The sequence below is a fragment of the Mustela nigripes genome, chromosome 10 (assembly GCF_022355385.1).
Source record: "Mustela nigripes isolate SB6536 chromosome 10, MUSNIG.SB6536, whole genome shotgun sequence".
Classification (NCBI taxonomy): domain Eukaryota; kingdom Metazoa; phylum Chordata; class Mammalia; order Carnivora; family Mustelidae; genus Mustela; species Mustela nigripes.
The window spans coordinates 3,850,658-3,865,729 of record NC_081566.1 but is presented as its reverse complement, the minus strand read 5'-3'; the positions used below and the strand labels follow the sequence as shown (position 1 = coordinate 3,865,729).

At 40.0% G+C, this 15,072-nt stretch overlaps 1 protein-coding gene across 4 annotated transcripts in view; it reads right to left on the bottom strand.

Moving 5' to 3' along the window:
* The window catches only part of DNM3 (dynamin 3), a 540,277-nt gene that overhangs the window by 238,375 nt on the left and 286,830 nt on the right, over nucleotides 1-15,072 (bottom strand). For all 4 annotated transcript variants that reach the window (XM_059412463.1, XM_059412464.1, XM_059412462.1 and 1 more), the window contains exon 14: nucleotides 11,143-11,256. In XM_059412463.1, coding sequence (XP_059268446.1) covers nucleotides 11,143-11,256 — 114 coding nt within the window. The remainder of the gene's footprint in view (nucleotides 1-11,142; nucleotides 11,257-15,072) is intronic.

Below are 15,072 nucleotides of genomic sequence, written 5' to 3'. Positions count from 1 at the left end.
TTACATAAATTATAAGAAAATTTTCCAAGGGGTCTGGTTTTACTCTCTGGATATCAAATGAGGTTTCCTTTCCTATGTTTAAGAAACTATTCTGCAACTGTGTGGTACTACCAATGTCCAAAACACATTCTGAACAGCACTGTGGGAAACAACTTTTTAGTTTATACCCTTTTGATGCCTGGTATGGCGCTATAATTAATTAAGAAGAGGAGCGAGTAAGCTCACAACTGCTTCTTATTTTGGTTTTCACACCCATAACTAAAAACTTTGCATTAAATAGAACGTGAGAAATTTAAATACGTTCTCGCTGTTTTATGACGTATTGGCAAAAATCCACCCCCTTGTAAAAATCCCACTAGCAAAGCATCTGATACCAAAGTTGGCTGGTTGAACTGCCAAAGACATTGGGCTCATTGATTATTTTGAAAATGGCTGCCGTTTCCATGTCAATGACAAGTTTCTTTTTCATGGGCAGGGCTATGGCACTTATCTACCACAAGAAACATGTATAAACACAGTCTTTATCTTTAACTTCAGTATTAAAATATGCAGTTTTTGTGAAGAGGAAAAACATCTGGTTCAATTACTCTGAACTCTGACTGCATGTGGGGCCAGTAATACTACTACGAATTGGATTTAAGAATAAATCTTGTGTTTAATCTTTTTTTTTCCTGTTTTCTTTTGTTTTTTTCCTTAAAATTTCAATGTGAGTTTTCAGTTACGACCATTCTCCATGTTAGCACATTTGGAACCGATGTAAAAGTGTACTTTCTGAATAAAGTCAAAAGTCTCACTTGTTTTAGTTCCATAATGTCGTAATGTTTAATTCTATTGTGTGTTTCTCTCCCTTTCCCCCTCACCCTCCCAAATCACCAAATCTGGAAAACAGACTGATTGTGTCTGCCCATGAGCAGAGGAAACCCGAAGGAGCCAAGGGCCTGGCTGGACGGAGTTGCCATGTGTCTGCCTGTCTACACTTGCTGTGCAGAACATGCGCTCACCTGTACAGCAGGCACAGACAGGCAGTCACACGACAACCCAGCCTGAGTGACCAGCAGCCACTGAGCACGAGCAGCCCTCACGCCGCAGCATCCACACCAAGAGCTGTGGCCAGAGTGAGGGGTGTGGGGGCCTGGGGGTCGGATCTGTTGGATGAATACTTAATTCGTATGTACTATTTTATTACTATATTTTGACTCAAATATTGAAACCCACCAAAAGTAAAGTGAGTGGTGCCGATGAAATATAATAAAACCCATTTCTGAAAATGTTCTCTTTGCCTAAGTGTTGTCAGTAAATTACTACCCTTGACATTAATTGTACACAGCTTTGCAGCACCCTGTAAACAATACAACAAAACAATATAACTTCAGTCCTACGCTTGACAGAGAAGAAATGATTCTAATAGTTCTACTGCAAAAACTAAGTTTGGTTTTCTAGCTCATGATTTTTTAAGAGAGAGGGAGACAAGAAAATAAGGCAAGAGATAATGTTCCAGGGGATCATGTGTTTTAATAAACTCTACCAGTTTGGGTCTGGGTAAAACATAGTGAAAAGAGGATTTTGAACACAATGTTCATATGTGTTAGAATAGTGGCTTCTCCTCTATTGATATACAGTAAATTGGAATTGAAGCTTCGATAGTCCCAAGTGTACACAAAGACTTACTGATACACAAAGACTTACTACTTTGTCACTGTTTAATTAAGAAGAGATGACACTACAGTTCTAAAGGTGATATTACCAGGCCAATGCATTCACTTGGAATACATGCTCCCATTCCCTGTAAACCTTGAAACTCTTGAAATGTTTGGGGAATGTGATTATTTTCAAAAAGAGCAAGGAAAGCGGTCGATGGTAACGCAATGTGCACTTTACCATATCTCTTGAGGAAGTGTCAAAGCCTCAGTTTATACACTGTGAACGGGGGAGAAATTATCAGAGCTAGCTTGTGTATATGAACGCTTACACACTGATGGGTAAAAAAGGTGAGAGATCAAATTAGAAAACTGTCAACTTTGATTTGGTTCACTAAAATGTTTTAACTTCAGTATTTAAAATTAATTTCTTCTTCTTGAGATTGTGGTTGAACCTTCAAAAATGTAGCACAAGACTACATTAAAATTTTCTGGTTTCTTCAAAACTTAATTAAATATTTCAAATATATAGTTTGGACTAAAAAAACCTATTTTTATTCAGATCATTTTTAAAATGAAAGGTTTAGTCTTAAGGCTAAAAATCCTACGAGGTTAAAGATTTCTAGGATTTGGGGCTATTTTACTAGACCTGACACTATAGTTTCTTAAAAAAAAAAAAAAAAAAAAAGGAAAAAGATTGGGCACAACCGCGAAGTAAAAATATAATTAAGGCTAAATTCTTGCATTTAACGATCTGGCCTTAGGAAATCGGGCCTCTGCAAAAATATACTTCTGAAAAACACACTGAAGTTTCTTCCCTTAAATGAAAGTCCCATGACTGGCAAAGAGAGTACTAAACAATAGTTCAGAAAACATAAAATATAAACAGGAAGGTGATACAAAAATGTCTCCTGAAATATTTACATAGTACCGCCCAGTGTTAAATGTTTTCTATAACCCGCAGCAACTGTCAACAGAAGTCCACATCTGGATTGTTCTACTGGACCCTGCGAGGCAGACCCAGCCCAGTACCTGAGACCCTTCTGGGTGACATGATAGCAGGTCAGAATGTAAAGACTGTTCTACCCCAGCAGACTCCAAAGGGAAATCGAAGCCAGCAGAGTCACCCTTAAGAGAGCCACTCCAGGAAAAACCACTTCAAATAGTGCTCCCGTAAAATGTGAGGTTAACATTTTAGTTTTACCTTTTTTACACTTCACTTTCAAAAAATGCCTGGAGGAATATTATACATATTTAAGTTCATTAAATGAAGCACATTTTAAAATTTTGCTCTTCTGGTAAAGAATAATATTGTTTTTCCAGAATAAACTTTTGAGTGGGACAAAAAAATACTTTTAGGGGAGTGGGTTTGAGCCTATTGAGTATTTTTCATAAATTTGAAATAGTTTTTGCCACTATGGATTGTTGCACATATTTGTCAAAGTTGTAAGTCTTTGGATAACACCAAAATGTGGAAATGTTTGTATGAAATAGTCCTACATTAAAAAGCGTAACATATCTTACGCATGTGAAAAAACACAACTACAGTCATGAAGAATTTTAAGTAACATAAACGTTTTCAAGTTCAATATTTATTGGGACTTCTTTGTTTGGCAAAAAAACATCTAAGTTTGGCTGACTAAAACGACTCACGGGGAGACTAAATAGTGTTCACAAGCGCCTCATCACAGGGAACACAGGGACTGAGCAGGGAACAGGCAGACTCAGGAAAGTATAAGTGAAACTGGAAAGAGCTGACGATTTCTAGGACGTCTTGGTCCCACAGCTTTGGCCATTCAGGGGGATGGCTGCCATTTTGTTTTCTAGGACTTAAGTTAACATTTGTCATCTGTCACAGCTACCTAATAAAAACAGTACTACGTAAACATCCCTATAAGGGGATTATATAATCTCCTTATCGAGCTATCCAAATACTTCGACCCACAAAAATGAGGCCTGGAATGTCTTAAGAGTCCAAGGAATGTCCTTCTTTCAACGCAGACTTCGGATTTTCTTCAATAGTCTAAGGTTAGTACATTTTCATTGGGAGCATTTCTGTTACATTATGCTTCTTGCCTGTAGGTAAGTATTCCATAATGATTCTGATCTTCATGTTGATTTAAATAGAATAAATATTGGCTGTGTGCTACCATACAGCAATCCCCTTCAGTGATTTTTAACCATCATTCACACATTTCTCATTGATATTAAGAAAAATAAGGCTTTTTTTCTCCCTTTATCAGAATATCCTATTCTTCTAAAATTCATGTTTTATACATATTTTAAATAAAAGCCATCCTTTTATTCCAGATCTGATTTAAAGTATTAATGTAGAACTATATAAGCTCTAAGCCCTTTTTGAAATGATAGTTTCTGTTTTAATTCTATACCTGGCCCTTTTCTAAATCCTAAGAATTGTACAAAAGGTATTTAGAGTGTATTAAAATAACATTAGGAAATTTATTTTCTGCTTCAGTGATCTTCAGTACAAGAGGAAAAAAATGTAAAACCGTTAACCTTCAGTAACGAAAATTAAGAAAATTTTAAGACAATCTACCTCAAATTATAAGTCTACAATATAATGAAATAATTTGGCTTAGGTTCCGGAGGCAACAGGACATCAGGAAATATTAGGTTGCATCTATTTACTTGCTCAATCACATCTCCATTCAACCAATATTTATCCTGCAAATGCCATGTTCGATGGCGGTAGAACAACAAATACATCCATGGCTCCTGGTCTCAAGAGGCTTACGATGAAGCAGGAACACTCCGTCTCTACTTATTACGTTGATGAGTTGTCAATTTTCACCACCTGAAATAACCTCTTAAATCCACCCACTTCTATTTCCCTCAACCCACCCAACCCAAGCTATTGTTATGTCTTCCACAGTCCATGGCCAGACCTTCCTACCCACTCCCCACCTCAATCCCTTCTTTACAAGGCAACCCAAAGGATCTGGGGAAAAAATTCAGATATTATGTGACTTTCCAGCTTAAAAACTTCCAAGGCGTCTCATCATTCGTAAGGTCAAAATCCTTGATCTTTAAGGAGCTTTTTTCTCTCTGTGCTCTCTTTGGCCTTCATTCAGTTTCTTCAACTCAACTCATTAGGCTCAGTCTTGCCTCAAGACATTAACATGAGCCTCTGACCACCCAACTCCAAGTCCCGCCCAGGCTGTGACCCGCGTCCCAGGTGCTCTGCAACTCAAACGCGTCCCTGGATTTATTCTCTTCAAAGCCTGGAATCTGCACCTGAGCGCTTTTCCTGCTTGTTTTGTCCCATTTCTTTATGCGTAAATATCCTTCATGAGGGCAGGTACCATGAGTTCCTTGCTAACTGCTTTATCCTTAGTGCCTAGGGGAGTGTCCGCTATGTGGTTGTTCAGAAAACGCTGTTGGGAAATGTCCGGTCAGTTAAGAGCACAGCAGCAGCGCTGAGCAGCGCCTGGATTCTTCTCTCGGAGCCCCAGTCTTCATCTCTAAAATGGGGAATGTCAATAAAACACTTCGCTCAGGGCCTGGGAAACTACAAGTACTAACAAATGTTCACTTTTATGATGACAATGATCATCACCAAGGTTACCGTCCGGACAGAAAGCTGGCCTTCAGGACGCGGGAAATTCTAGTGACGGCCACGGGGACGGTCGAACTAGGGAGCGCGAGGCTGGCCGGAGTCCGTCTGGTTTGGCTGAGCACTTTGGCCAGCTGGAGTGCGCAAAAGGGAGGCGGGAGCCAAGGTAGGGCTAGATGCTGAGAAGAGCTGAGTGGTGGGTAAACTGAGGGAGAAGAACCTCGAGTCTGGTGCCATCCAGATTAACAGCATTGAGGGAAGAAACAGGAGGGGAGAGAGAAAGAGAAGCTGACGTATTGTCTGTGGGCTGGGCCGGCGCCAGGCTAGAGCCGCTGCTGACTCACCCAACCGAGCGGGGTGTCCGTGGATAAAACCACTGTGTGGAGCGTATGGAATATTCTATTTGAGGTTGTTTGAATGGCTGTATTGCTTCCTCAAATCCTTAGTGAAGTACTAAAAAATATCCTTATGTTATTATTTTGATAGAAATCAAAGGATCTGTAAGATCATCCATCAAATGCAAGGGAACATATGCACAAGCTCGCGTGTCCAAACTGTCCTCGCCCCCATAAAGAGATCATCCTAGACTTGGGGCACACACACGGGCAGAATGAAACTAGGAAAAGGCCTATCAACCCCCTAGAAAAGAGCTCAGGGCCGCTTGTACAGGGAATTTCCAAGTCTCGGGTACTAAACCATGATCCAGAAGGTCAGCCACATTGGGGCAAACCCCGTGGGTGATTAGTTATAAACTGTCTAACCCTGTAAGAAGACAGTTTATTTCTTTTTGTGTTACAGAAAGTCCCAATCTTCAACATGATAGGAGAGGATAACATATAGATTAATTATGTCTCCTATAACCACTCTGTATTAAAAAGACTCTTTGAAGATAACATGCATGGAAAAAAACACTGCCGGAGACACAGGTGGAAACTTCTCTTTTAAACTCATTTATCAGTAACATTACAGGTAACATTATCGTTGTTTAGAGTAATGGTTCAAGAAATGCAGTGCACAGATGCTTAAAGGTTTACACATCTGTCTAAAATTCAAGGCTGGGCTAGATAGAGCTGTTCAGAATAGGGAGAAAGCAGGAAAAATGCTGGGGACTTAACACTACAGTCATGCCAACTCTAGCTTAAAATTATTACAGTGTTATCATGCTACTGCATGATATAAACATGATACAAATGATACAAAAATCACATTTTTGTATTATAGTCTCCAATTCTTGGCTGAGGTGGTAAGAGAACCCCGAGTAGAGGGGGAGGCAGCATGGCAAGTCTCACTGAAGGAATGGGATCTGAGTTCCCTCTTAAAGAGTCTGACCTTTACCATTCTCTGTTTAAAAAAAAACAAAACAAAACAAGATCCACCCAGATACCAGATCTTTGATCTCACAACACGAAATGACAAAAAACTGGAAATTAAAAGACGTGTGAGTCAAAGAATGGCTTTTCAGTGGGAGGGCACAGTTGTTCCTTGCCGTGGCAACCATGAATATATAAATGTGACGCCTGAAAGTTTATAAGACCACTTATTTATATATGATTTCTTAGAGTCCTAGATTATCTCTTGGAGGGGATTTGGTCAGCCAAGGTCCCCATTCAACAAGTAAAAAGCAAAGAAGTGAGGCCCAGAGAAGACAGACTTGTTCCGACACTGGCATCTGTCATAGCAAATCCACGTCCCCCCGCCCCCAGAGCTCGCCATGTTCACCGTGCCACGCGTACGATTTATAGGGTCTTTTGTTCAACTAATGTCATCCTGGAGAACAGTTCAAGCTATTGTTCTTCAATCTCGGATAGATTTCGGAAGTAATTTATATTTATTACTGACTTAATAAGTTACACGAAATCGTATCTATTCATATGATGGAGCATGCTCTCTATCCAGTGGCCCGTTAATAGAATGAAACATACCAACCTAATTACGCAAGAAAGAAGGAAGATGGCAGAACACAGAAAAATGCAACAATCCTCTATGAAAATTCGCAGATAAATTTGTCACGGAACAAATGAATGAAAATACAACTAGCTTAATGATACTTACTGTGTCGCACTGGCTTGACGAAGATAAATTATCCCGGAACAGTATTTCCAGGGACGGTGATGCTGACGTGTGTATTAGACAGATACCATGGGAACAAAGGACAAGCACTTAATTTAACTACAAATTGCCTCTAAACACCGAGTGAGAGTTGAGGCTTATTTTCACCAAGGAATAGTCTAAATTGGGGGGTTTTGAGGTTACCCACAGAAGCATGGTCCGGCCACATGTACTTGAACTATAGCAGTAAGACCTTTATGGAATCTCAGCAGCATTGAAAACATTGCTGCTAAAAGATGGGAGTCGAGGGTACAAATTCAACGGGCCAGAGCCTCATCACTACTTCCGAGCCCCACCTTCTAGGTCTCTTCCTGACCTCCCTTGCCCGTGTCCTCCCTCTGGCCTCTGCTCCCGGCCCACACTACTGTTGGTTGAACACGAGCAGAAAGCGAGGAACCGTCCTGTACCCTCCCTCCCGACTGGACGGCAAGCTCAAAGGTGGTCTGCCGTGGTGGCGAACTCTGGCAAGAGAAACAGAGCGGAGCAGAGGAGGACAGTGACGGTGCCAAGGAATGATGAGGTGGGAATGGATGCGGATGGCCCCAATGGAAAAGGGCTCTTCCCCAGCGACAAACAATTTGAAGCTAGGGGTCATTTGTGAGTCAGACATTAATATTTTGAGAACTTCCTCGCCCGTTTCTGGAGCACCATTCTAATGAGGAACAGTAGCTAACAGCTGCAGTGTGGCTGTATGAGGCCCATCAGTTTGCTACCTGCACTAAGAGCTCCTCGCAAGCCACCAGGATGAGCCACCACCTTCTCTCATCTGGACCACCGCTACGGCTCGTCCCCCTCTTCTACTCCTGCCACTCCGCTCCTTCCACACACCCGTTCCTTCCCACACATCATGCCCAGCCCAGCAGCCAGAGTGATCTTTCTAAAACATAAATCCAGTCATGTCCCATCCTGTTGGAATAAGCCAATGATTTTCAGTCGTCCTTGAAATAAAATCCAAATGATTGGCTGGAGCCTGAGAAGTCCCCACCCGCTGGTACCTCTGATTTTATCTCCTACCTCTCTCCGCTATGCTCTCACATTTCAGCGGCAGGAGGCTTGCTGACTCTCGGCCTGGGTGGTGGTGGTGGTGGTGGTGGTGGCGGTGGCGGAGGGGGTGGGGGCTGTTTATGCTATGGTTCTCTCTACCTGGAATGTTCTTCAACAAAATCTTCTACCCAGATCATCATTCCAGCCTCTGCTCTGATGTTTGTTACCCCAAACACCCAATCTAAAGATTCTTCCCCTATCACTTCATTTTTTTTTTTTTAAAGATTTTATTTATTTATTTATTTATTTGACAGAGATAGGCAGAGAAGCAGGCAGGGGTGGGGGTGGGAGGAGGAAGCAGGCTCCCCACTGAGCAGAGAGCCCCATGCAGGGCTCAATCCCAGGACCTTGAGATCATGACCTGAGCCAAAGGCAGAGGCTTTAACCCACTAAGTCACCCAGGGGCCCTGCACCCCCATCACTTTCTAGGTCACCACCCTATTTTATTTTTTTTTTAGAGCACTTAATATCTGATATTATCTTATTAGTCTCTTTGTTAGTTCCACAGAACAACAAATTTGTCATTTTTTTTCTTGAAATGGTCTAAACTAAGCAAACAACCCTCTCTTAAACTTCTAAATCACGCTACTGTATTTCAGGGGTCATTCCTATAATAACCTGCCCATGCCCAAACACCCTCTACACATCTACGTCAATACAATGGTCTCCAGCACTCAGTTAATATTATAACCGCACACATTTATTTTCCATTTGTTATAATCAAGTGCTCATGAGGGCACTGTAGCCACCGAGATTTTGTAAAAAGTCATCCTGAGTTTACAGAGGACAGGAAGGGATAACCATTGATCATAAGGTCACCAAGCTCTCAAGGCTCCTTCCTTCCCTATAGGGGGCATTGAGAGCCTTCTAGTGGCCCTCTTTCAGGGCCCACACAGCCCTACAAGAGAACCCCAAAGCCATATTCTAACAGTAGCAGCTAATCCTATTGTCTTCAGAGCCCCTGATACTAATATCCAGAAAAAGATAATGACGAAATGCCTGGAACTTGTCTTCAGTCCTCTGTGGGATGAGGCCAACTTCGACAACTCCGGCATCTCTGGGATTCTTCCCTCCACTTGTGATTGAAGACATAAGCTCTGGAGCCAGATGGCCTGAGTTTGAATTTCTGCTTTACTACCAACTAGCTAGGTGACCTTGGGAGGTTAGTTATCCTCACAAACACCAAGTAGTCTGCAATAAGGGAACCTTATTTTTTTGTTTGTTTAGTTTACTTCTCTGAAAAAATGGGGATCGTGATAGCATTTATCCTTAGGGTTCTAATGTGGATTGAGTTAATTAATTTATATAAAACACTAGCTATTATTACTATGAATCCTCAACAAAATCTTTTGCTTTCCGTAGAATAGCTGATAAAGGCCCCCAAACCAGTATGTATTTAAGTATACAGAAATGATCCTCGAAATCCTTGGAAACGACCTATATCTAAGAGAAGATCTCTTAAGGCAAATGAACACAGAAAGAAGGAACTTATTTTCTCTCTAGGGAGGCATCTCAGAGCCCCTGAAGCTGTGGTGTTTAAACACTGGACCTTCCCACACAATGACAGGGATTTCGGAGCAGCCAGCACAGGAAAAGAAGCCATTGCTAATCCTCAGACCCTCACAACGACCAAGTCCATATTTGACGGAAGTCAGTGAAATACAGGACATAAACATTTTTCAAAAGCATTTGTATTGAAATCTTCTTTGGACATTTCTGTAAGATTTTATTTCTCTTACTGAAGAAAATGTGGTAGTCATCAACTGATCATCTAACACTCTGTTGTGCACCAACCACTTGGGAAACAGAAATACCTATAGAAGACATGAAACTGTAACTAGAACAACCGACAAAGGCAACTTGTAGTGCTTTCTAAGAAAATAGTCAAGCCAGGGTTGGAAGGATTTTTAACTCTGAAAATCATGCCCTTTAGAGCCAAATAAAACTGAGACAATCTCACCTGTAAATAGCTTTGAGATCATGAGGTATTCTTATCTGATGTTTGTATACCATGTTATAAGCACCAAAAACTACTCAGGTCAGACCAGAGGTATTAAAATTTCCAAAACACAGTTAATTTCATCCATGATTTCCCAAATTAAGCAGTATCATTTTATAGCACTCTAAGGGCTCCCAAAGATGGATTCAAATTTTTGTGCTTTTATACCAATCAGATTGAAATGAGTAGTAAGTCATAGCACCCAAATTATTAACATCTAACAGGAACCAGAACAGCAGAATTATCATAATTCTTGCTTTCACATAGCTGTCAAATTTTCAAAGAACACAACATTTGTATAAACTCACTTGAGGACTATATGATTTGGACATTTTCAAAAGTCTGCCATTTGAGACAGACATTACAGCAACAATCCCAAAATTCTTCATTAACTTTGCATCAGTGCTATTTTCATTCTTAAGATGCTCTCTATCCTTGGGTCTTTTCAACACATTATTTAATGAAGACTGCTTTCCCTCTCTTGGTATCTCGCCATTATTACAAAGACGGAAATTTCCAAAAACGAAGTCCTAACTCCACGTCTTCAGGTGAAGAAGCATGTGACAATACAAAAGAAATTTAAAAAAAAATTGAGGGGGATGTTATAAAATTAAACATCTATGAGAAAAAAAAAAAATCCTTCTTCAAACAAACACCCCAAGCTAAGTCTTACTGAAAGAGAACCACTCATGTCTTGAAATTGTGTATCACAACAATATCAATTAATTTGAAATGAGAAGCACTTCAGTAAGAAAACCCTGCCATCCCCCGTGACTTACCTCGTCGTCTTTGTACCAGGACAAGCTCTCAGCAGTAAGGACGAACCAGTACCCCTTAGAGCCTCCCTTCATGATGCCGATGTTGCTGATGGTTAGCCAGCCCTTGCGAATCACCTGTGAGAGAGCACAGTTTGGCAGAGATGCTTAGTTTCCCATGAGCCAATGGAGAGCGCAGGTCTTGCACCAAGTGAAATTAAAAACAAGGTATAAATCACAGTAAGGGATGATACTGTTTCCCCAAAGCCCAACTTCTATTAAGCTACTCAAGATAATTTATCTTCCACCAGATCACCAGAGGGAAATCTGGACCCTTAAGTGGATGATGGAAGCAAGACAACTGAAATGGACAGGAATTAAACGAGGCCCCGGTAGGCTTGTGCTGAGGCTATATATGGCATTTTGCTGCTATAATTAAGACACATTTAGTTGATTGGATGAACAATAATAAACTCTCCATGCCCACTGCCTCTTCGGCTTCCTGTGCCCTGGTCCATTTGTTTGCCTCGTTTGCATCTTGTTATTATTTCCACAAGAGGCTGGCCGCCAAATGGTGAAAAGAAGAAACTCAAGTCAACCAATTAAGTTCCTTTTTAACAGCTCACAGCCCTGAGTAAAACTGGATGAGGGCAAAAGCTGAAACAATGAGTGAAAAGTAAAATGTTTGGAGCTTCTTTATGGTCTAGATTTATCCGTCTACTTCTGGCTATTATTCATCGTGCTAACAGATATGCAGCATCTTCATGAAAATGTTTAAACTGCTTTTAAATGTTAAAACATTAATAACTCGGATTACAGCTTTGATAGAAATTATTTATCAATGGCATTTAAGTGAAAATCTATTTTTTTCTCCTAGTTGCAAAACTAAATTCGATTTTTCCACATGGCATAGTCTACCTTCTCCCCTACGCTAGATAATGTTTGTTGTCATAGCACCCAAATTGAAATACTCTTTAGAATTAGAGTATACTGTCCTATATACTAAAAATCATCCTGTGCCTAAAGTGCTCAATATCCTAGAGATCCTGAATTAAAAAAAAAAAAAAATTACTGGATGACTAATGCATGTCAGATTCTAAATAAAGAGGAAATACCCAAATAATTTGATTTTTATAAAATATTGATAGTAAGTTTCCCTGTTGAAGACGAAACGTCAATCCTAGGGAAAATTGTGAAATAAGCCAAAGTTGTCTTACTGATCTTCAAGACGCTCTTGAAGAGCCTAGAAGATACCTCAGAAATACCTCAGAAGAGCCTAGAAGATAAACAAACTACTACATCCCCAGGCCCTGCCACCCTGGACTCCCTGTTTCAACTTTTCCCAGGTGTCCACTCTCCTTTACAATGCTCCGTAACTTCTGTAGGCCTCCATGTAGAACCTCACTCTCTCCCTACGGCCGTTCTTGCAGTTGTTCAAATTACTCCGCCCTCTTCCTCTCTACTTCAGAAAGAAGGAAACCACACTTCTTGGCGTGTGGTTTCTATCAGCTATATTATCAGTGTGGTCTGTTCTAAAAATTCAGATTCTTGGACCATCACCCGTTCAAATGAATCAGAATATGTACATGTGAAACCCAGAAACCTATAAACAGCGTCCAAGGTGATCATCACCCACCCTGAAGTTTGATGGCCACTGCAGGCACACCTACAAGCACACCTGCAAGCAAAACTTCACTCTGCTAGAGCAAGTAACCTCCTCCGATTTCTAGTAAGAAGCAAGTGGAACGTTCATTTCACGCTAACACTGTTATCGACCCCATGAGCTTCTTACAAATAGCACACTAATCACAGTACTAAAATGAAAGTATAGTTATTTTATCCTGTATCTTTGGAGACAAGGATGTCCCCCAGCTACTCCATAAATACAATGAGCAAGTCACCATCTAATTCTCTGGTAGAGCAGTCCGGTGCCAACAAGGAGAGCCATTAATGCAGTTCGATGAACATTTCTAAAGAACCTGTCATATGTCAAGATGAAAAAAGCACGATGATGCCATAATCCCTGACTACAGGAATCTTATATTTTTGTGAGGAAAACTGAAAAAATATAATTTCAATCTAACAGTGTAATAAGAAATGTATGTCAGGCAAGAAACACTTGACACAATTCAGGAAGTTGTCATAGGCTTTCTTTGAAGAGATGATAGCTCAGAAGAGCCTAGAAGATAAACAGAATTAGGTCAAGAAGTAGTTTGTTTAACTATTTGTTTAACTACATGAATAACAACAAACAAAATCAAAATATGAAAGACCCACTAAGCACAGAAAATGGGAGGTGGGAATGAAGAAGTTGAGGTTGGGGAGGCAGCTGGAGTAGAGTCAGAGTGGATCCGGGCTCATGAGACCCCAAATTTTAGTGACCTCACCCCTCCCAGTAGTACTAAAATAAAAATTACATGTGTACTTGAAATTATTTTTAAGTTATATACGATTATTGTGTTACTAAATTATGTACATCATATAGAAACATACAGAGAATTTCTGAAGTCTGCATGAGGATAAAATAAATGTTTATTTTGTGGGAAAAACACATTTTATGGCTTATATTTACATTTTACTATTGACTTCTCAGAGCAAGGGTGCTGGCATCAAGATGTATATTAAATATTAATAAATCTGACTTTTTATTTTCTAGATAAAAATACATATAAGAATGTTCTACTATGTCTCCCTTTATTTTAGTGGATTTTACACACTCTCTAAGGCTGAGAAACAAGACTATGCAAGCTACTGCAATAACCCAAATGAGAAATGAGGTGTGAACTAAAGCCATGATATAGTAAGGATGAAAATAAATACTTACTGGAGAAACACCTAGGAGATTAAATCGACAGAACTAATAACTGGATAAGAGAGAGATTACTAGAGGTAAAGACTCAAGAACTGCACTGGACAGGAGCCACAAGTCACACAGGGTCACTGTGCCCTACTGAGTAGTTTCAATTCAAACACTCAATGAGTTTAAGATGCCATCTGGATTTTGAAAGGTTAGTACCAAAAAAAAAAAAAAAAAAAGCAAAATACTTCATTAAGTGTTTGCAGATTTATCATAGTAATATTATGTTGGATATATTGGGGTAAATTAAAATCAATTTTTAGTAATCGTTTCACTGTTCCATTTTTTTAATGTGGCTGTCAGAACATTTTAAATTAAGTATGTGGTTTACATTATATTTTTACTGAATATTGTGCTGTTCTAGAATGATTCTGAAACTCCTGGGGCTACCACCTCAGAAGGAATAGAAGAGAAGAAGAGAAGAACCAAGTCTTGGAAAGTCGGGGAGTCGATGATGAATTCAGCCAAAGCCATGTTGAATGTGAGGTACCCTTGGGAAATATACATAGAAGTGACCGACCTCTGAAGCAAAATGGCAATGTTAGGACTAGAGATGAAGACTTGTAAGTCACACGTGTGTGTGTGTGTGTGTGTGTGTTCAGTTAAAACTTTGAGTGAAATAGCAGTGGCTCACAGTGGAATCCAGGGAAATACAAACATTTAGAAGTGGTCAGAAAAGAGCATGAAAAGGAATGTCAGAGAAATTATAGCAATGAGGTCATGGAAGCCAAAGGCAAGGTGAATTTTAAGGACAGTGTGGTTGGGAGAGTCAAATTCAACACAGACAGGGACGTGGAAAGTGCAATGCAGCCATCGGAAGTTCTTCAGCTAGGCCAGCTGCGCTGTGATGATGGGAGAAGTCAGAGTTCATTGGGTTGAAAGGTGAAAGGGAAGTAAGAAATGGAGATGATGACTGAAAAGAGCTCTAGCCATGGGAAGATGAAAGACAGATAAAATCAGAATAGACACAGGACCAAAGGAGGTGATGGTGTTGTTGAGGCTATTTTGTTGTTGTTTGAGGATTTTTTTTTTTTTTTTTTTTTTTAGTATAGAAAAGAATTGAGCATTTGGGTTTTTTTTTTTTTTTTTTTTTTTAA